This window comes from Tachysurus fulvidraco, chromosome 2, assembly GCF_022655615.1.
Source record: "Tachysurus fulvidraco isolate hzauxx_2018 chromosome 2, HZAU_PFXX_2.0, whole genome shotgun sequence".
Classification (NCBI taxonomy): domain Eukaryota; kingdom Metazoa; phylum Chordata; class Actinopteri; order Siluriformes; family Bagridae; genus Tachysurus; species Tachysurus fulvidraco.
This window is the reverse complement of record NC_062519.1, coordinates 34,621,989-34,645,679: the sequence shown is the minus strand read 5'-3', so window position 1 is coordinate 34,645,679 and position 23,691 is coordinate 34,621,989. Positions and strand designations below refer to the sequence as shown.

At 37.8% G+C, this 23,691-nt stretch overlaps 1 protein-coding gene across 2 annotated transcripts in view; it reads left to right on the top strand.

The window, feature by feature from the left end:
- adamts17 (ADAM metallopeptidase with thrombospondin type 1 motif, 17) overlaps positions 1–23,691 on the top strand; it is a 132,934-nt gene that overhangs the window by 49,161 nt on the left and 60,082 nt on the right. For both annotated transcript variants that reach the window (XM_027161129.2, XM_027161123.2), the window contains exons 8-12: positions 3,894–3,999; positions 12,550–12,690; positions 19,737–19,887; positions 22,779–22,880; positions 23,083–23,228. In XM_027161129.2, coding sequence (XP_027016930.1) covers positions 3,894–3,999; positions 12,550–12,690; positions 19,737–19,887; positions 22,779–22,880; positions 23,083–23,228 — 646 coding nt within the window. The remainder of the gene's footprint in view (positions 1–3,893; positions 4,000–12,549; positions 12,691–19,736; positions 19,888–22,778; positions 22,881–23,082; positions 23,229–23,691) is intronic.

The window sequence follows — 23,691 nt, the reverse complement described above, 5'->3', positions numbered from 1 at the left end:
GAAAATAAGATTTCTGATTCGTTTGGCATTTTTACCTTCATGAACAAAGGAATATAGTACACGGGTTTGTACAAATAGTGTGAGTTTCCAAGCTTAAAGTGAAATGGAGAGCACCAAAAGCATTAAATATGAATCATTACAACCAAGGGGTTATTTTGCGGAATGAAATTTTAGCCTTTTGAAAAACACTGACTAGCTTTAAATAAGAATACTTTGAATAAATTGTGTTAGTCAATGCTAGTAGAAAACTATTCCCGACTTAGCCGGGACTTTTATAGGAAGTATACAGTTACTCCATTGAGCTAGGAATAGATTTCTTTTTTGCTGATAAGCATTTTGTTCAGGTGTAGAGACTTGCGTGCCGATTAAGATGACACGGCGCAAAATAACTGTCTAAAAAACTAGCACGGTTCAAAGTACTGATTTTTGTATTGTTCTAGACAGAATTAGTTTCACGTCGTAGAGCCTTCAAATCCACCAAAAGCTCTGTTTTGTGTCTGATTTTCTCGATTAGTAAAGATCCTTGGATGCAAAGTCCGAGCTTTGGATATGAGACAAAGCTCCTGACACCAATCACAACAGTGGATGGCTTTAACAGAGCTCATCACTGTGTTTAACATCACTGTGTGTGAAAATGGCTAAAGCTTTTTTTTTCTACTTGGAATCCTGACAAACAGCGATCTAGTGGATGTCATTTTTAATCCTGCAGATGTACAGTCGAGGTCATAACTTTGCATTATCCCTTGCACAATCTGCAAAATGTACAGATTGTTTTTTTTTTAAACGAGCAGAATCATAAAAAAATCCTTTTCTTTTGTAGATCTGCCCTAAATGAGCTAATATTCACATAGCAAATGTTACATAGGGTCCACAAGAGTCTACAATAACTGGATTTACAAATAAGTGAACAAACCAGTTCACAAGTTTATATGCACTTTGTTCTTAATATTGTGTCTTGTTACCTGGAGGATCAGCGACGGTTTCTATGTTTTGTGATCGATATTCATGAGTCTCTCGTTTGTCTCGAGCAGTAAAACTCTTCGGAAAAATCCACCAACTCCTGCACATTATTTGCTGAACAGGATGATCGTTGTGAATTGTTATTATTTTCTTTAAAGCTCTTCATTCAGTACTGCCCTTCTCACTTCGTATTACACATTTCCCAGAAGACAAAATAATAGCAATTTACATCGATCTTCCTTTTAAAAAGTATGTAAAAAAACTTTTTACACCAAAAGAAAATAATGTGCAGGAGCTGGAGGATTTTTCGAAAGAACTGAGTTTAACTGCCCAGGGCAAACAAGATTTACAACGATCACAATGCATAAAACCAGTTGTTGATCATCGAGGTAACAACAGATAGTAGTAAAAATCAAGCATGTGTAAACACAGGAACTGGTCCTTTTGTGTGGATTTAGATATTATTGTGTTTTTTGGACTTTAGGTGAACACCTGTTGTGTGAAATAGCTTATTCAGGGCAATAAAAAACAAAACACAATTTTTGTGATCCTTTGTATTTTTTATTTATTTATTTATTTTTATTTTTTTTAAAAAAAAGAACATTAAACAGATTCTGCAAGGCGTAATGTAAACCTACTGTATGACATTAACTGTATGGAACATCTGGAAGATTAACAGTGACGTCCACTAGATCAGGATTGCAAGAAAAAAAAAAAAAAAGATTCACACACAGCTAAATAGATTCACACACAGTTAAATAGAGGTTGGAGCTCTGTTAAAATTTTCCACTGTCATCGTAATTGGTGTCAAGAGTTGTTATCGGAAATCTAAAACTTCTGCCTTTACATCCAAAAATATTTACTAGTTAAGAAATTCCAGAGGATTCAGGTGAGTATGACACCAATTTAAGGAAGTTTAATTGAATTCACTTTACTAAAAGAGGAGGTGTGTGTAAATGACGCCTTATCTCAAAATAATGAGAATTACAAATCTGTGACAGATTTTCTATATTACAACAGCAATGATGGCTTTCTTTCTTTCTTTCTTTCTTTCTTTCTTTCTTTCTTTCTTTCTTTCTTTCTTTCTTTCTTTCTTTCTTTCTTTCTTTCGTGTAAAAATCTTTCCAGTTGCATAACCTTACACATTCACTCTAAAAGCTTTCATTTTTTTTTAATATTCATATTATATTTTGAATCGTTTTTGTATCAAGACTCATCTCCTTTCACGTGCATTGCGCTCAACATAAAATTGTACAATGATGTAACTTCCAGTTTGACACCTAAATCGTTATTAGTAGCGGGGTTTACAGCATAATATCAATAACGTGATATTCAGAATGTCATGAATAGAGAACAGTGATAAAGGTTTTATTTTTTCTAAATGCACAATATTGTTATCATAGACTCTTTTTAATATTGTGACTCTCTCTGCACTCCAGAACGTGGCTAATACGATACTACAGTTTAAATCTTGTTACCACAAAATGAAATTTTGGGTCCATGTTTAGCATTGAATTTCTTTTGCCATGTCACACTCCCAAGTGGGGCTTAATGGCTCATATGATAGTAGATACTCGGGGCTTTAAAATTTAAAAGTTTTTCTGTTTTTCTCTATTGTACTACATGCAAAACTTTCATAGAATTTTGTTAGTGCTTGTTCATAAACATCTAACATTTGAATGTGTGTAAGGTTATCCAACAGGGTTAAAAACTCTGACACTGAAAGCCAACAACGTCCTGACTCATTTTATATCAGACCTGCAGCGATAAAATAATTCACTTGATTATATTAATATATATATATTTTTTTTTTTCTGCCAGCAGAGCATAATGCCAGTGTACTGGTAAAAAAGGGTTCATGCATTAGCACAATGCAGTTGTAAAGGTTAATAAAATGGTGGTGATTTTTAATTATCAGCATGTGTACCTGCAACATAATTCATATATCAGACCGCACTCTCTTGCCACAGACGTCTTCATACGCAACCTCTTCAGGTAAAATATATTGGCCATTAAATCCTGCTTAGGACAGCGTTATTAAGGACTTGTGCAGGTTGATGGGGGAGATGCAGCAGCATGCCTGTGCTCTGAGGTATGCCAGGTTTCTAGGAACACAGCTTGTCTTGAAGAATGTTAACATGAACAAGTCATAAATTACGAGCTAATTATATATTAATTCAAAGGATCAAATGTGAATTGTAAGACATTTTCTCTTAGTAAGATATATATATCTTATATAGGGTTTGGATATATCTCTAATCTTTGCTACAAAATACTTCTAACCATTTCCCTTTTTCTGTAAATAATATTTCTGTAAATAATCTTTGTAAGATTAACCAGTTTTAACCAGATTAACCAATTTGGCTTAGTGAGCAGTTTTTTAACGAGCGTGTGCATGTAAACTGCAGTTTGTACATCACTTCTGGTGTGGATCATTTTTTAACCACAAACAGGATCGAATTCAGTTTAGTTCCACATGATGCCGAGAATAGTGGAAGTCCTCGACATTTCAGATGTGTCAGCTTCACTTAAAATGAGTCATGTCAAGTGAATGAATGTTAAAGGGTTATCCTCTCGCCGCTATTACCCTGGCTGATGATTAACAACGGTGTAGTTGCCACATAAATGGCATCTGTATTACAAATCTCACAGGCACATAAAAAGCCTTGGGCTGAAAACCACTCAAGATTTGCAAGTGAATTTAGCAGATCCACAACGTAATGTCCATGACACTAGCTCATTTGGATGATCAGCCCTAAGAACATTTACATTCTGGAGATAAAAAGCAGGCTCAGAGGAACATCTGGCCAGGAGAGGGGGAGTGAATGGAAAGTCATGGCTGTAGCGTTTGACAAATTGTAATCCCACATAAAGCTAGAAAAGTGTCAGGTCTGGCTTTTTTAGATAAGTAACAACACACTCTACCTACACAGGTATCGCCTATTTAGGAGGCACCTGCAGCGCCAAGAGGAAGTGTGTAGTAGCCGAGGACAACGGCCTCAACCTGGCTTTCACCATTGCCCATGAGCTCGGACACAGGTGAGTCCAGAAACCACACACACCACAAACATATCAGCTTTATCCAGCCTTCACAGTGAGGATGAGAGATGAGACGTGCCTGTACTAATCCCCTGTATGGGGAAATTCAAGTTGACAAAGCAGCTCTAGTCAAAGGAGCAGGAAAAATTCACATGATTGCAGACTGAAATTTAAAGATCGATTACAAAAAGGCAAAACGTAAGCAAAAGCCATTGTTATGGAAGAAAATTATGCTAAATATTTGCCTCTGACTTTTTTGGCATTTTTGGCTGAAGTATTGTCTTAAACACTTTGTCTGTACTGTATGTGCAGGAATCTCTGATTTTACTCATTCTGCTCACACAAATATCACACACACATACTTTTGTCCTGAAAATACTACCTTTTATTCAGTCCAGGCTCCATCTTGGCGTAGGTATTACTAATTTTTCCACAATCATGCCGTCTCATTATCTTCCTTGGTCTAAAGAAAGCCTTCTTTGATATGCTAGCATTGGGCAGCCAACATCAAACTCACCTGGATATCTTGCCAAGTTGTATTAGCATTGGTGTAGGCTTTGTGGCTGTGCCAGTCATGTGTGGAGTTATCGCAGCGGGTGCTTTAAGGCCCGTCATTAAGAAGCTGGCATGCAGTGAGACCGACCGGTGCCAAGACGCAAGACACGCTCGTGTAGCCAGTGCCACGGTTCTAACACACATCTCACACCCGCTCACACAAACACACACACAAGCCCCCATTGTGCTCAGTCTGTAAAACACCTCTTAAAAAGTGAATATTACAGCTTTGAGTGGAGGTTTATTTGAAAAAGAAAAAAACAACCTACGGCGTAGTGTAGCATGTCATGAGATCTGAGTGTTAGCGTTTCACTCGGATTAGCCAGCATGTTATATATGTCGATTTGACATTTACATGCTCCAATACACTTTAACAAGCAAGTGCACTTTGGCAAATTCAAAGACACTTGAACTCAAACATTTAAAAATTGTTGTTTCTGAACAATTTAGTGGAACCGATTGTTCGACCTAGATTGTCAGAGGCTCTGATAAAACAGACTACTGTGAAATATAGCCTGAATGCTGGAGAGTTGCCTCCATGCTTCATTACATTCTCTGATTAACGACTCATTATGCAGTCATTCGTCACACAAGAGAAACTTTTTGGATCCATTAAATGATCGTATGTTTTGAAGAGTTGTTGAAAAAAATGTGTAATTATGCCTGGCGATTTGTAAAAAAGCCTAATACTGGAACTAAGGCATGTAGGGGAACCAATTAAATGTGACATCTCGTCTTGTTTGCACAAGTTATTCATTAAGCAGGTACATTTTTCCCTTTCCAGTGAATCGTTCATTTGTTTTGTTTTGTTTTTGTTTGTTTTTTTCCTAAACCAAAGTGATTGGTTTTATTTTCAAAAAAAAAAATTGTTAGTCCCCTTATGGGTCAAGTGTAGACGTGCCGATATTAATTTCACATTACAGCATTACAGTAATGACTTAAACTTTTGCCACAGATTACAATATCGGTGCTGAATCAAATAAAACTTTTGTTGCTGCATGTTTAAAGAATAAATCCCCCCTGAATTACTTGCTAAATGTATCTAAATAATCGATATGAGCTTCATTTGTGCTAAAGATTAAGAGTGGATTCCTGTTTTACCCACAATTCCATGCAACTGCTGACTGATGATTTCATGTGGATCTAAAAAGAGCAACTTCTGTATCTGTACACAAACAGATCAGCTTTCACAGCTTCAGCTTTTAGGACAATTCCACCATCATAATTTTACCTCGTTGTTTGTTAACTAGTCGAGCTGAGTCTCGTCATGGAGCGTCTTCACCATTTCCGTGTTGGAGTTCTCACTGATACGTTTTTTATTGTTGCTTGAAAATTGTGAGTTAGCAAAGAATCTCTCTGTCTTATTTATGTTTTTTTTCTTTATCATGCACATTTGAGGTTGGTGGGCATTTATTGTTTGCCTCTTTTATTCCCGAGATATCCTGTTTTTGTATTGTTGTTACTTAGTTTTCTTCATAGTGTTTTCCTGTGGAAATCCTTTGTCTTTTTAAAAAATAAAAGCCAGCATTGCAAGTCTGCCAGCATTAACTGTGGAGGCACAATTTCTGCCACGACAGCTTTTTTATCTGATAACTTTATTATTTTGCAGGAAAACAGAAATGGACTTTCATTAGAGAAAAATACTAATGAATACAATTGAATTTTTAGAATGAAGTTCCAAGCAGTGGGTAGTGAGTGAGTGGGCTACCACATAGCTCCATGGTTCTGGGTTTCATCCTGAGCTCGGGTGATTGTGCAGGATTTAAAAAAAAAACTCTGTTCTGGTACAGAATTTAAAATAAAGTATATATATATATATATATATATTTATATATATGTGTGCTTTTGTACTTTATTTGGTTGTACTTATTATTATACTATATATGTACTTTATTTTAAATTCTGTACCAGATATATATATATTGTGCAGGTTATAAAATAAAAATCTTACAGAAAATCTTGAAGCTGTTACCCTGTAACTATGCGTCTCATGCTGAAAGATGTGAGACGTGATGTTCCGTAGCCTGAAGATTTCGGACCTTCATTTAGATGAGGCCAACCCTGTGAGGATCCTGAGGCATCTAGAGATGTACTGCACCAGCTTCAGTTGGACTCATGAACATTCTACATGGACATTCTAAAAGGAGATGACAACTACATGTGGTCTTTGAAGACCAACAACTTCATCAATACACAGTTGTTGGACTGTAAATTTATAATCACACCCTCCAGTGTCACCCAAATGAGGATGAGGTTCCCTTTTGATTCTGGCTCCGCTCAGGGTTTCTTCCTCTTCCATCTAAGAGAGTTTTTCCTAGCCACGGTCGCCTCAGTCACCTCAGGCTCGCTCATTGGGGATAAATACAAACACATTTAAATATAAATCCAATATTAATCTTGAACTTTTTGTTTTATATTAATCTTTGTATAATATTAATCTTTTGTATTATGTTTCATATGTGCTATAAAACTGCTTTGAGACAATGCCCATTGTAAAAATATGCTATAAAAATAAATAGGAATAGAATTGAAAGACGACAGTGCTTTGAGAGTCCTGACTCAGTTTATATCCGACTCGCAGGCGATAAAATAATTCATTTGTTTATAATGTTTGAAATGTCTGATCTGTTGATTTTTATTCCACAGACAGAATGTTTTGAAAGGATTTGTGGTACATTTTTATTAGGAATTATTTTTTCAGATTGTTTATCAGATTGCAAAGACATTTTTCACAGAAGATTTGGAGTTGTTGTTTTTTGTGTGTGTGTGTTTGACGGATTTCGATTTATGTGCTACAAAATCTGTTCACAAATAGCCTCAGAGGATTTCTGTGAAGCAGTAGATCTGTCTGATGTGAGTATATTTTAGGATAAGTATTCTGACATTATTTCAGATGTGGCAAAAAATATTTTGTGTTTAATTCTCATCTTATTTCCATTTATCTTTTTATCTTCTATTTATGTGCAATAATTCGGACAGTTTATTCAAATTCACATGAAATTTTTTTGTACAGCGGTTTTAACAATTCTCATCGTCTCAAAGCAGCTTTACAATAGTATGTAAACAGAAGAGAGGGGAAAAAATAATTAATGTAGAAGAAGAAGAAGAAGAAGAAGAAGAAGAAGAAATAAAACAAAATATACAATTAAAGTTTAAAATTAATTTAAAAATATTAACTTAAAATTTAAAACACTATATATCTATCCCTATCCCTATTAACCAAGCCGGAGGTGACGGTGGCAAGGAAAAATCTCTGAGGTGATATGAAGAAGAAACATTGGGAGGAACCAGGCTCAGAAGGGAACCCATCCTCATTTGGGTGACACTCTACAGTAAATAATGTAAATGTAAATAATTTCCTTTCTACAACAGTTTATAACAGTGCAGCCGAGAGCTCCCGAGGAACTAATGGGTCATCGCAAACTCTGAGTTCAGCACAGACCTGATTGCTGATAAATACCAGACCATACAGCTGACCGACAAAACATTGGTTCAAAGAAGACACGACAGTCTCCGAGCGGCTTCATCCACAACAATCCCACAACAAATGCAACTGGCTGATCGTGTAGATCAATCAGTTTAAAGAATATTTTTGTGCCAAAATATTTGTGTTTATTGTGATTTTCCATTGATTTGTTTTAGTCTTGGATAATAATTCAGACAGTTTTATCAGTTACTTTTCATATTGTTTTTGTGCCAAAAAAAATGTTCAGCACGCAATATGATATTATATCATTTATCTTTGGTATCTTAACTTATGGTTAACTATTCATACAGTTTATCAGTTGCACGTAATTGTTGTTTTTGTGGAAAAACTTAAAAAGTTCATTTTGATATTATTTAAATTTGTCTTTGATTAAGTCTCAGTTTCACTACAGAGTAGTTCAGGGCATATCAGAGGCACAGACATCACAGCGGCATCTAAAGCCTTCTTTCTAAGCAGAGAAGCTCTATCTTAAGAGCAAGGAAATCCCAGAACAGCACAACACTAATGCGCAATACACTGATTACAGGATCTGTCAGGATCACTACCACAAATGAAAATACTGTGCGTACAAAACAAAAGTAAAAACTAACAACTGTCCCAATTGTTGTAGTCAGTATTTAATCCTGTATTTAAGACCCTATCTTTAGATTCAGTGCCATTTTGCCCTTGATAACATGGAACAACCTTAAAGCAAGACAATCAGAAAAGCGATTGTGTACCTTCGCAAGTTCGGTTCCTAATTAGGAGCAATTCATTTCCTAAGATACCACATGCACCTACAACATTAACATACAAACAACTGTATGGAAATATAAACCTCTTGGCAGCACACTGACACTGCATCGCTCAGCAAATACTGATGCACAAGGAATAAGCCCAAAATAACTATAAAACTGTCATTAAAAAGGGACAAAGACCTAGTCTTTTCGATGAGTGGTCAGTGATTAGATGAAACATGGACCTAATGTTGAAGAAAAAGGATGAGGTTTTGGAGAACATGATGTCAACACTAAACAGCACCCATAATGTGAATTATATGAAGCATGGAAGTGGCGGCATCATGTTATAGAGGTGTTTTTCTGGCAGCAGAAAATAGATGGCACCACGAGTATATAGAAATAATTAAATTAACCTTGACATCTATGGGAAAGTTAAAACTTGACATTTTTCTGCAGGCCAGCGATCCTAGGCATACCTCCTAATAAAAATGGTCTAAAGACAACAAAATAAAGGTTCTGGCCTTCACAAAGCACTGATCCGAAACTTTTCAAAACTTTTCTGAACTGGACAAAAGGAGCATATCTGAGCAAGGAAACCCACAAACCTGAAAACAGTAGTTCTAGCCCCAGTTCTTTAAGGAGAATTTCCCTCAAGCTATTGTGGGATGATTCTCATAAAGCTTTTACAAACAAATTTAAACCATGTCCCACTTCAAAAAAAAAAAAAACAGATTACGTTTCATACTTCCAAAATTATAACTTAGTGATATTTCAGATAGTAATTAAAAAGCTGGAGTTTGAATAGAGCTTGCATGTTCTGCCTGTGCTTTGGGGGTTTCCTCTCAATACTCCAGTTTCCGTAGGGAGACGTACATTGTAGGCTGATTGGCGTAGTCTGTCAAGGGGTGTCTGGGTGTGTGTTTTGTGTGTGAATGTTCTCTGCGATGGGTTTCCACCTTGTCCAGACTGTCCCCTGCCATTTGACCCAAGTCCCCTTTATTAGGCTTCAGGTTCCCTGCATTCCTGTGTAGGATAAGCAATACAGAAAATGGATGGATGGATAGATAATATAGACGCATCGTGGGAAAGAATAATGCCGCATGCTCGAATTTTATCGTATTATTTCACAAAGCTATATCAGTTTCATTACCATTACTCACATCTGTCATTACTGTGGAGTCTAAAAGGTTGATAGTGATAATGAGAACACTGTACATGAGAACAAACCTCATGTCAGTATGAAAAGAGAGAATGATAGATGAGAGTATCAAATTGCAGGGTTAAGGGTTGTGGTAACACTGTTCTTAAATGCCGTGCTAAAAACCTTTTGTTCTGACTCACAGACATCAAGGAAGTTATCTCAGATCCGGCTTCTTTCTTCGCTTGACTTTTCTATGACTATCAAACTTTTGTCAAAAAAATCATTTCGGCAAGGAATGGTCCACTATATATACAGTCATGTGATAAAATTAGGACACCACATTACATATTTAGTTATTTATTAAGAAATGTTAACATGTCAATTTCTGATCTCGTTTTAATTTGTACCTGTAGATGAAAGTGATGTAATTGCTTTAAAAAAAACAACAAAAACAAACAAACAAACAAACCACTTTTCACTTTTCACTAAACAAAAGATATCAAAAAAACTATTATTTCAGCTTAGGAAAATGTTAGGGCAAGATTTTTTGACAGATGGTCTCATGTTCCTTAAGCACCTTCTAATGCAATAAAAAATTCATAATGGATTCTATGATGATGACCTGGCCAAGCATCCTCAAACCATAACACTTCCTGCTCCATGTTTCACAGTTGGTATGAGAATAAACCAAATACAGCATTTCAGCAAAAGAACCTCATACCAACTGTGAAACATGGAGCGGAAACATGGATTGGGGCATTATTCCCATAGTCTTGGTCTTTGTCTTTGGCCTTCAGAAAGCTTCAAAGGTTTTTTACTTTTTCCTCACAACAAAAAATAGATTTTTTTTTTTTAAATAACATTTTCCAAATCATTAAAAAAAAAAGACATTTCTTTGGTTGTATTTGTTTAGTTATATTATTTAAATCTTCCAATATGGTTAAAGATCAAATGCCCATATGTTGAACTATTATGGGGTGACCTAATTTTTTCACATGACTGTATATACATATGTTACCTTGTGGAGGATTGTAAACCTATTTAAATGACATGAATAAATGACATTAAGCCGTTACAAATGTTACACACTTTTCTTTTGCAACATTGTCCAGAAAAAAAGGATGCAGAAATTGAAACTACTTTTCAGCTTTATGAAGTTAAACATTACAAACTACAAACAAAACAGTTAAACTACAAACTTTCTGCTTGTGTTCTCCCTTTAAATCACATTGCCATGTACTATTTTCAATGAATTCATTGAATAATATAGTTTTCCTACTTAAGTGAAATTAAATGCCTTCTCATTAACAGTAACATTAAATATTATATATATATATATTTTTTTTGTTTTCTAATTACCATAATGCAATAAAATATATGTATATATAGAGAAATTGGTATTTAGTATAACAGATGCAATACATATAATAAATAATCATGTATTTATTGAGAAAAAAAAAGGTCTCATAAAGAAATGAAAAAAAATTGGCTTTTATTTGAAGCCAATAGTTTTATGGGACGTTGGTGATGTTCTGCTTATTTAATCTACTGCTCTATGTATATTTAGTTTGTATTGCTCACAGTTCTTTTTCAGGAATTGTTTTTTTTTTCTGTTTGTAGGAACTATTTGTGTACTACGTAGCAAATAATGTATTATAAGATTTAATTGTTTTGCCCCTGCTCTGTAGTTGCTGGATTCAAGGATGGCATCAAGGATGGCATCAAGTGAACTTGAATAGTTTTTAGACTTTCATTTGCTCTTGCCCATCTCTGTTCTTGCTACTTTGTGGAGGAACAAGTCACCATGAATATCAAATACGCATGAGTATATTATTGGAAGATGAGCTAATTTTTCATGGATTACCCAAACCTTTGACCACTATGCCGCTTAGCATCCAAAGAATGAAATCCTTATTCATGATGAATTCACTGTAATGCACATCCTTTAATGGGCTATTGCTTTGTTAAAGGTTTTTTCAGGAAAAAGAGAATATGGACTAAAGGTACAGAACTTGTCCTTAATCTACCTTTATTTCTGAGAGAGTATGCCTGACTAGCAGGCTTTTTGGATGCTACCAATGAAAATATAGAAACAGAACCATGTCTGAACAATACAATACAATACAACTTTGTGTGTGTGTTCGTGTGTGTTTATCTTTATATATTTATCTATATATGTAGGGTATATACACACTCTTTTTTCCTCACACACTCCTGTTGTGAAAACATCAGGATTTTTATTGCTTATGTTTCAGAAAGGGAAAAAACGAGACACACCCTGGAAATCCACACACCCCATTCTTTATTAACTTCTATGTTTTGCTGGCTTCCAGTTTGCTTTTTTGCTTGTTGTTTTTTAATTTTGGAAATGTAGGTCAGGGCTTGAGTGGAACAAGGCTCTGTATGTGCCTGGGAATCTCTCTGTCTCACTACACATGAGCCTTTCAGCACATTGCCAGGACCATGTCAGGAAAAATCTTTTTTTTTTTTTTTTTAATGTTGTAAATAGTGCTTAGGGTTGGTGGTCATTTGTGCTTTTACTTTTCTTATGTGTTATGGTCTGTAACCTACAGTCTGTAACCATGAGATGGTTGTAAAGTCTTCTGTGGATATGTGTTTGGTTCTAAAAGTGTCATTCTCAATTACAGCATAGGCATGAGTCATGACGACGACCATGCTGCTTGTACGGGACACTCACACATCATGTCCGGAGAGTGGGTCAAAGGTCGTAACCCTAGCGACCTATCCTGGTCTACCTGCAGCCGTGATGACCTGGAAAACTTCCTCAGGTGAGAAATCGTCGTCATTGGCTTTATAAAACAATGCCGCTTTACTGATCCTGGAAAAAACCCATGAGCTCTGTATAAGCTTGTTTTCACATATGGAGAGTTTTTTCTGTTTCTACTTTTTTTAAAGAAATAAAAAAAAAACAACAACACACGGATCAGAACAGTGAGGTGGTCTCAGTCCAGTTCCAAGGGAAGACTAGCATGGTTGAGTTGCATCGAGAAAGCAATTTGACCTTGACGTCAGGAATTGAGCCAAAAAAAATCTATGCATTGTGAGTGAAAGGCAGCAACTGGAGCCAGAATGTAGAAGGAATTCAATGTTTTCTGGGTTTTGGAGCTATGGACTAAAAGTTCACTCTTATATGACAGGTACTTTTTGCTTTGTTTTTTTAGATTTCTTGTTTGGCTTCTCTCGGTCATCATACGAAGTAACATCAGATTTAAAATGAATTGTGAAAGATTCTATGAATTCATTATGCTTTAGCCCATTATCCCGAGCTGCTTGATGCCAAGACAAATGCCTTGAATACAGAGTGAAGTTTTGTGTGAATGCATAGCTATCAGCCAATTGCTGAGACACGTCAAATACCTTCTGGTGATAACACTACAACTCTCTGTCACTGTCTGCAATGCTGACAATCAAGAAGAGGCAGCCTTTATTTTGTCATATATACTTTATAGCACAGTGAAATTCTTTTTCAGGTTAGTAGGACGTTTGTGGGTCAGAGCACAGGGTCAGTGCATATAGCATCATTGGTGCAGGGATGATTAAGGGCCTTGCTTTAAGGGCCCAACAGTGACAGCTTGAAGGTGCTGGGGATTGAGTTCCTGACCTTCTGAGCAGAAGCCCAAAGCCTTAACTGTTGAGCTTGTTTTGGAAAAACTTCATAATTGAGAAACGTCTCTTGTTAAACATACATAAACTAGCTAAATATGTTCTTATTGTCCAGTTAGCAATGGCTATATTAACAAAGCCCTCTTAAGACTGAACATATTTGATAGTCTGAAAGTTAGGATATATTTTTTTAAAACTCTTTTTGGGTTAAAATGTTCCATTTGTGTCATCTGTGGTGTCATATAGGATTTTTTTCCACATCACAGTAGGATTAGGAAACAGTTTGTACTCCATCATCTCCTTTTTCTGATCTTATCTCTCAGGCTTTAGGATCTCTCCAGGACCTAGCGGCTTAAAAAAACCTTACCATGTTGCCAAAGCAAGCCCAAACACACACACACACACACACACACACACACACACACACACACACACACACACACACACACACACACACACACACACACACACACACACACACACACACACACATGTGCACACACACACACACACACACACACACACACACACACATGTGCGCGCACACACACACACACACACACACACACACACACACACACACGTGCACACACACACACACACACATGCACGCACACACGCACACACATCGTAGACTGGCAGTGATTTGTTCAGGTAGTTGCTTTTTAATACTTAGAGGAAAATCAGGAAGTGTAAAATGCTGCAGTGTTCCAGTTACTGATTAAACTCCTCTAGTGTTCAAAGCCCTCTTATTACATTTGAATGAGAAAAGCAACTGGTACTTCTAATAAATCACTAAATTCCAGATAAACTGCAGGCTAGCATCAGGGTTGTGATTTCACATTTGGTTGCCTGAGATGTGGATTTGGTCATAAGATTATTTTGGCAGATCATTACTATGTATAAAGTAAAAAACAAAACAAAACTGTAGATTAGTGTTATTACAGGAGGACTCTTTTATCTGTGGGTAATAGGTTTCATGCCTAAGTGGCTATAGAGTGATGGACTGTCATCCTGTCCTGGGTTGATTCTTTCTTGAGCTCCAATTCTCCTCGGATATGCTCCAGGTTCCCTGCAACCCTGTAGGATAAGCTGTGTGGAGAATGGATACTGTATTTCTGTATTTTTCTGTGGATGTGCTAGCTTAGTGTTTAAGGTGGAGGTCTACTCGTCAGAAGGTTATTAGTTTGAATCCCAGGTCCAAAAAGCTGTCACTGCTGGACTCATGAGCAAGGCCCTTAACCCTCAAAATGTAGGTTGCTCTGGTTTGCATTGGGAATCTGCCAAATGTAGATGTAATTGTTTTTCAACATGGTAAAGCCATTGCAATTCTTCTTCTTCTTCTTCTTCTTCTTCTTCTTCTTCTTCTTCTTCTTCTTCTTCACTCTCACTCACTCATTTTCTACCGCTCATCCGAACTACCTCGGGTCACGGGGAGCCTGTGCCTATCCCAGGCGTCATCGGGCATCAAGGCAGGATACACCCTGGACGGAGTGCCAACCCATCACAGGGCACATATTATTATTATTATTATTATAAAATTATTATGTAATGTAATAATATTACAAATTGCCATAGATAGTATGCAAATAGATGGTTTTGTGGTTCATATCATTTGCTAGAACTTACAGAGCAAGGAAATGTGTACTTTAAACTGTGTCTGCTGCCATCACTATTTATGTAAGAGTTTTTTTTTTTTTTTTTAACGAAATGATAGCAATGGGATTGATTTATTCAGACCTATTTTTATCTTGAAATTATTACCATTATTACCAAAAATAAGGTTTGGGTTAGTTTGGTTTAGTTACCAACTATTCTGTTCATTTTTAAAGTAGTAGATCTGGGGCCGTATTCATAAAGTTTATAGTGTAAAGAGTTGTTTCTCATGTAATTCTAAGAACATTCCTAGAAATGTGGCCGTTCCCTCTTAAAGTTAAAGAGAAGATCCTAGTAAAGATTAGAAAAAGTTGTTCATAAAGCAGCTTAACCCGTAAGACCTCATAAGGTCAAAAAGTCTTAAGAGTAGGAAAGATAACATTTAAGAGGTGTAAGAGAAAATGGCTGCAAGGTAAAGAGGGAGAAAAATGGATTGTATGCAATATTTAATAACGATAGTGACAGACTGGCACAATCATCAAACAAAACATAACAAAAAAGAAATTCCTTTTCAAATGTTTGCATGCCTTTAGTTCTTAATATTGTGTATCATCCCCTTAAGCATTAATGATGGCATGTAGTCGTTTGTAATAATTGTGCAGGAGGTCCTTAGTTCTCTCAGATGGTGTTGCTGCCCATTCTTCTTGGCAAAATGCCTCCAGTTCCTGTACGTTTTTTGGTTGTCTTGCACAAACAGCATGTCTAAGGTCTCCCCGATGTGGCTAAATAATATTGAGGTCAGGAGATTGTGATGGCCGCTCCAGAACCTTCACCGTTTTCTGCTGTAGCCATTGGAGGGTCAGCCTTGCCTTGTGCTTTGGTCATGTTGGAATATCCAAGAGCAACCCATGAGCAGCTTTTGTGCAGTAGAATGCAAATTGTCTGCCAGTATTTTCTGATAACATGCTCCCTTCATCTTGCCATACATGTCATAGCAGCATGTAAATGTAAACATGTCTCACACAGCACTGAAATGGCAAATTCATATCATTTCTGCTGATATGGCATTTTGGCTCTGTTTTCGGAGATGTTAGAATATCTATACATGCCATAGCGGCAGAAATGATATAATTTCACGCTGTAGCATTTCTGCACTGTGTCGGAGATGTTTACATTTACAGTATCGCACAGAAGCTACAATGTAAAGTGGTAAGTGTACAGCTTGAATAACAGTGTAAATTTGCTGTTCCCTCAAAATAACTGAACACACATTAAAATCTAGACTGCTGGCCATAAATGTGAGTACACCCCTAACTGAAAAGGTCCAAATTGGGCCCAATTATCCATTTTCTCCACTTGGTGTCATGTGACTCATTAGTGTTAGGTGTGTGAATGGGGAGCAGGTGTGTTAAATGTGGTGTTCTCGCTCTCACTCTTTCATTCTGGTTACTGCAAGTTCAACATGGCACCTCATAATAAAAACTATTCTGTAAAAAAGAATTGTTGCTCTAAATATAGATGGTGTAGGCTATAAGTTTGCCAAGACCCTGAAACTGAGCTGCAGCATGGTGGCCAAGACCATACAGCGGTTTCACAGGATAGGTTTCACTCACAACAGGCCTCACACCATGGTCGACCAAAGAAGTTGAGTGCACGTGGTCAGCTTCATATCCAGAGGTTGTGTTTGGGGAAATAGACATATGAATGTGCCAGCATTGCTGGAGAAGTGCAAAAAGTGGGGAGTCAGCCAGTCAGTGCTCAGACCATACGCCGCACACTACATCAAATTGGGCTGCATGGCTGTTGTCTCAGAAGGAAGCCTCCTCTAAAGATGATGTACAAGAAAGCCTGCAAACACTTTGCTGAAGACAAGCAGACTAAGGGCATGAATTACTGGAACCATGTCTATGGTCTGATGAGACCCAGATAAACTTATTTGGTTCAGAAGGAGTCAAGCGTGTGTGGCAGCAATGAGGTTAGGTGTACAAAGACAAGTGTGTCTTGCCTACACTCAAGCATGGTGGTGGAAGTGTCATGGTCTGGGGCTGCATGAGCACTGGGGAGCTACTGTTCATTGAGGGAACCATAAATGACAACATGTACTGTGACATACTGAAGAGGAGCATGATCCCCTCCCTTCGGAGACTGGGCTGCAGGGCAGGATTCCAACATCTCCCCAAACACACCTCCAAGATGACCACTGCCTTGCTAAAGAAGCTGAGAGTAAAGGTGATGGACTTTCCTGTCTAGCATGTCTCCAGACCTAAACCCGATTGAGCATCTGTGGGGCATCCTCAAATGGACGGTGGAGGAGCACAAGGTCTCTAACATCCACCAGGTCTGTGATGTCATCATGGAGGAGTGGAAGAGGATTCCAGTGGCAACCTGTGAAGCTCTGGTGAACTCCATGCTCAAGAGGGGTTAAGGCAGTGCTGGAAAATAATGACGGCCACACAAAATATTGACACTTTGGACCCAATTTGGACTTTTTCACTTAGTGGTGTACTCACTTTTGTGGACAGTGGTTTAAACATTTATGGCTTTCTGTCAAGTTATTTTGAGGGGACAGCAAATTTCAACTGTTATACAAGCTGTACATTGACTACTTCACATTGTAGCAGAGTGTCGTTTCTTCAGTGTTGTCACATGAAATGATATAATGAAATATTTACAAAAATATGAGGGGTGTACTCCGGTTTCCTGCCTGGGTTGGCACTCCGTCCAGGGTGTATCCTGCCTCGATGCCCGATGACGCCTGAGATAGGCACAGGCTCCCCGTGACCCGAGTAGTTCGGATAAGCGGTAGAAAATGAGTGAGTGAGGGGTGTACACACTTCTGTGAGAGATAAAAGACAAAAAGATAAAAGCTGGTCCTGAATCACTCTTAAACTAAGATTCCTTTTGTTTTTTTTATCCAATTTTTTAAGCTAAGTTCTTAGAATATTTATGAATACGGGCCCAGGTCTGTTCTACAGTCTGCTTTATGGCTTTTCACACTGCACTTAACCTCAGCTATTTTAAACCTCACCTAGAGGAACACTTTTACACAAGAAATTTTCGAAGCAGGCTTAGAATGCCTTTTTGCCCCGGGTTATGAAACTCTGCACTGAAGCAGAGTTAGCACTGCTTACCCAATGTTAACCCAATGTTGCAGTAACAAAATGTTTAGTGTGAAACAATGTGGTGCTTAGCAACAAAAACCCAGCCAGAAATTTTGCCTCAAGTCATGTGAAACCTAGGATGCAGCAACACTTAACTAAAACGGCTTGTCAGTAACATTCAGCAAAACACTGAACATCATGGGAGTGTGTGACATAGTGAGGAAGAAATACATGGCACTGAACATTTAGTGGAAGTTGGATATCATTGAATGCATTGATTGTGTCACTAGGTGACAAACTTAAAAATGTCCAAAAAAAAGATTAGAAAGCTGTGAAAGATAACAATACTTGGTTTGAACCAAGAACAGCAGACCCGTACTTTTATTTATGTAAACACATGAGATGAGTTGTTATTTAAAGTGGCCACATGCTGTGCTTATCCAGTCATGGTTGTTGATGCCACAAATATGCAAATAAGAACGTCAACCCAGGGTTTAATGATGTACAGTGCGAAACGGATTATGAATAAAAATGATTCATTATTAGTCCTTGGTAAAATATGGGCAGCTTGAAACATGCAGCAGGATTAAACAGGGGTTTAGAGTGACCCAGGGTTAACTGTATAAAGTGTGGACAGCTCTTTTGAAAGCATGAATAATTTTGGGGTTTGGGCTGGTGGCGGTGTGAGAATTCAGATCAGACCATTCTGAAACTTGTCAGGATGTGATCTGATATTTAACTGAACATGCTCGTTAGAAGCCACACTGTCCAGTCCCACATGAGTGAGCAGGTATAATATGCCAGGGTATAATAAAAATGTTTTAAATCTTTGACAGCAGTGTAGTGTCATAGACCCGATGCCAGATTTCACCATCATACATTCATCAGGCTTCACCCTCACCCTCATACCTTGTGATGTGAATGTCAGAGACAGTTAAAGGTGGTGGTGGCGTCTGTGCTGTGCTGTCACTCGATGATGCTGTTCCCATGCATCAGATGCCAGGCATTCTCAGGAACCTGTCCTCCGTTTCTGCAATGCAAGCTTCAGCTCTGTGCCAACACTCTTTTTGGAACATAGCTTAGTGTGAAAGCTTCTTAAAGTGAAAAAATACAGAAGTGTAACAATATGAAATCTCTGACACAAGCCATGTTCTTGTCACGTTCAATTTTTTTTCTTTGGAGGATATGATGTCTGGTTAGAGTTGGAAGAGAAGCATGTAGAAGTTGGAAAGTAGAAAAGAAACTATGTGATGCGTGTCTGTGCATGCTTGTGGGATTCTGTCTGATTGGTTCCTGTGACTTTATAATGGCCAAGCCTGAAAACCACTAAGCCCAAGGTCACGTTTCTGATAGTGTATTTGAATTGTATTTAAATTAATCTATTTTCCTTTTTATTTAAGTCTTGTTTTTAGTACTAATTAATCTGACCTCACTGCACAGCATGTAGCTCAACAAATTCATATAAATGAGACGTTTTACTTATTTTTCGTTTTCCCTATTTTTTTATTTCTCAGATCAAAGGCCAGTTCCTGCCTGTTGCACACGGACCCACGGAGTCGGTACCTGGTGCGTCTTCCTGCGAAGCTTCCTGGCATGCACTACAGCGCAGATGAACAGTGCCAGATTCTGTTTGGCACCAACGCAACCTTCTGCACCAACATGGAGGTGGGTGGCAAAGCTCACCCACTTTCCTTTTTCTCTTAATAATATCATTATAGGTTTTGGCAACAGCGAAACAATCTGAGAATGATGGAGGTGTCATTAAATTGAGCATTACTTTTACTGAGCCAGTCAGTCAGTTTATTACAGGAGATTTGTCATTTTGCCAGGTTTTTTTTTAGTTTTGTTTGTTTCACTATGAACGTACAGCTCAAGGACAGAACCTTGGGAAAATCAGTGTATTTCAACACTGCTAATTTTCACTCCATGGCCAATTTCACATTTGTAAGCAAATGCTTCTCCCTGCCCAATTACAGTACAGCATTTCTCTGCCAGCAACACAGCCATTCAGTCAGTCAGCTGTCAGACAGAAAAGCCAAAAAATTGTGGACAAAAAAATGATCATGAACTAAAGTATTTAGAGCATCCAGCATGTCTTGTATAAATCTAGGGTCCTGGGCAGCAGAAGTACAGCGGTTAAAAGATTATGCTATTGACCAAGTGGTTGTGAGTTTAAAACACAGAACTGCCCAAAATTCCTAACCCTCTGATCGGTGATTCCTAATCAGCTCTGTCTCTCTTCTGATTAGAAACTCTGTCCTTACTCTGATTCTACCTCATTAGCATAGAAAAGTATGAAACTGTCTGTAATTCATTTCCTTGTTTAGAACCTTCCATCAGGGCACATTTGGATTTTCTTTGAATACTTTCCATTTCTGTTTTATATTCAAACTCATCCTTAACCGCTTCCAACATGGATTTCAGTAAAAAGAGCATATATCATTTCCTACAAACACATCAGGATTTATAGTAAACCGAAATATGTCATAAAAATTATTGTACAGTTGAAACAGAAATCTGTCTGGTAGACACTTTTAATCAAACAGAGGTTTCGGTGTTTAATCCAATCCTTGTTTTTACAGGCAATAATAACTTTTGGGTATGTACCAATTGGCACTTTCCAGTGAGAACTGTTCCTGCAGCACATCAGCCAAATGGAAGATGCCATGCAGATAAACTGAGTTTTTTTTTTTCTTTTTCTTTTTAAGGTTTTGTTGTTTCTTTGTTTACAGATAAGCATGATATTTACACTTGAAAAATGTGAATTTTGAAGCATATATAATCATGGGCATAAGTACTCCCTGTATGAGTGACCACTTTGGGAAACAAAATAATCACTCAATCATTTAATCATCTTTGGATTAAGCAGGGTGGCATTGATGGCATAGCAGGTGCCTCACTGTGGCAGTTTCCTTACTTCTGTTATGTGTCTCTCTGAGTTTTCCGGGGCTTCCCCCAAATTTACGATCAAAATTATAACAGTGAATTGGTACTGTAAGTTATTGAATTGCCCTTATGTGTCTTATCCAAGCTGTACACAACTTGCACTTACCATTCATATATATATATAGGATAGTCTGTGAATCGGCCATGACCACATGGTGACTGAAGATGAATGAAAGGATTAAGCAGCCCAATGTACCCCTCTGGGAGGTTCTGTAGGAAACCCTACAACAGAGGGTTTGACTTTCATAAAGGGTTCTATGGTAAACCACTTTATTATGCTAAATACTCTCAACTGTCCAACAAACCCTAAGAAACTCTTATTTACAAGTGGACAGATGAGCTGTCTTCTTGTGCATATGCATTTAACAGCATTCATGAGATTGTGCAAGACAAAAAATGATCCCTGGGGCCACTGAATAGACAGAATGTCCAGGTTGTTCTTCACTCCTTTCATTCCTTACCTTAGTTCTTCTGTCCTGAGGAAGAGTACAGGATGTAAATCTCCGGATCTGTCCTGCTGACAGCTTTATGAGACTGGGGGAGTGTATAAGCAGGAATCGTTTACTCGTCTTCTCTATCTTCCTTTACTGGTAGTGTACTTTTTGGAACTTGATGTTCCAGCACTGAGACCATAAATAAGGGCGTATTAAGGGTGGTTTGTATTTTTGTCCACACCAATGGTCACCTAGCTTACAGTATAAGTTCATCATACAGTATTGGCTTTAATTAATCTCTCATTCACAGGTTGATTGATGCCCCCACCATTCTTGTGCAGGTTTAAGGTGTTACTTGCATTTAGGTTCGATTGACATCTCTCTCGACTGAGCTTGCCTCTGATTATAGAAATAATGGGATGGAAACATACAAATTATGTGTAGAATGGCATGAAGTTATGTCAGGACAAATAATTTATGACAGTAGCCATGAGTTTAGTAGGTTTTATTGTTGCCAGAGGCTCCTAGTTGGACTAAAGCCAAGGTTTGCTTTTAACCATGAAGCACCATCTTCTTTGTTTTTTCAGTGTGTCCATTTTACACATTTAAAAAAATGTTATGTATTGTCAGGTGCAATACTACCATAAAGATCAGGGCCAGTAGGTGACAACAGGATGGGTTTTCCTCATCCTTAATTTCTGTCATTAGCAGGACAATGGAAGTCTCTTCTTTGTTTCTATCATGATATTGGATTTCTGGTCTGGTCTACCATCCCTGTTGCCACCCCTGCCATTATTTCAGCCATATTCTCAAAATAAAATATAGTAGCATATTTATCTTCACTTTTTAGCTTGTTGTTCAAAACCATTAGAAGCAGTAGAGGCTGTAAGTGAGGCACAATTCCATTTCTTTGTTTCTTAATCCACAATTTCATGAGTATCAGGTTTGCCACACCATCTAGCAGATTAAATAAAAGGTTTTGGATACCAGAGTGATGTTCAGGAGGTGCCTCAGGTGAGGAAAAGAAATGGAACATGAGCACACTCACACACCTGTTGTTTAAATGCTCTGCATTCCATTGACAGGAACTTGGCTGTGGTTCTGCATTGATGGTCCTAACTAAGAAATAGCTATGAAAGTTATGATAAGCTAACCCAGGTGGTCATGTGATTTCAGCACCTGATGTGTGCAGGCCTGTGGTGTCTGGTGGAAGGAGATACATCCTGTAAGACCAAACTGGATCCACCTCTGGACGGTACAGAGTGCGGCTCTGATAAGGTAGAGAGCCTTTATAGCTTAAGTAGTCCCAGAAAGAAGCCCCTAGGTGCAAAAACTTTTTTTACATTTCTGAAGTAAAGGACATTGTAAATATTAGAAGTAATGCATGAATGATTGTAGTAACAGTGTTCCTGTACCAATTCCTTTCTGTATGAAAGTATTGTGTCTGTATGTGTATTGTGTCTGTATGTGTATATGTTAGTGGTGCAGAGCTGGAGAGTGTGTCAGTAAGACCCCGATCCCTCAGCACGTGGATGGGGACTGGAGTTCATGGAGCCAGTGGAGCATGTGCAGTCGAACTTGTGGTACCGGAGCTCGATTCAGACAGAGGAAATGCGATAACCCTCCGTAAGCCAAAAACACACAAACATCCTCACACACAGAGTATGATACAAAACATGTACTGTATGTGGGTTACCAAAGTAAGTTACAGAGCTGTTGACTGAAGCAACAGAGGCAAGGTCTAAGTCCTGGTGTCTGTATAATGATACATAATCTTTGAACCTGTCTATCCTGACAAAAGAAGGCATGGACTCTTTAACTGTTTTTAACCTATTTGTTACAGTGATGAGGTGTGGTTAATATCAAACAACGTGCACAACACTGTCACACTGTATATTATATCCAAATTGTAAAATGATGTCCAAATGTGAACTTTAATTGTATTGTACAATATATAAATTCCACCCTATACTACATAATTTCCCCTGCTCCAGCATAATGTAAAATCCCACAACTAGCATAATAAACAAAGCAGTTATTTCATACCCCTAAAGAATTACAGGATCTTCTTGAACACACCCTCATCCTG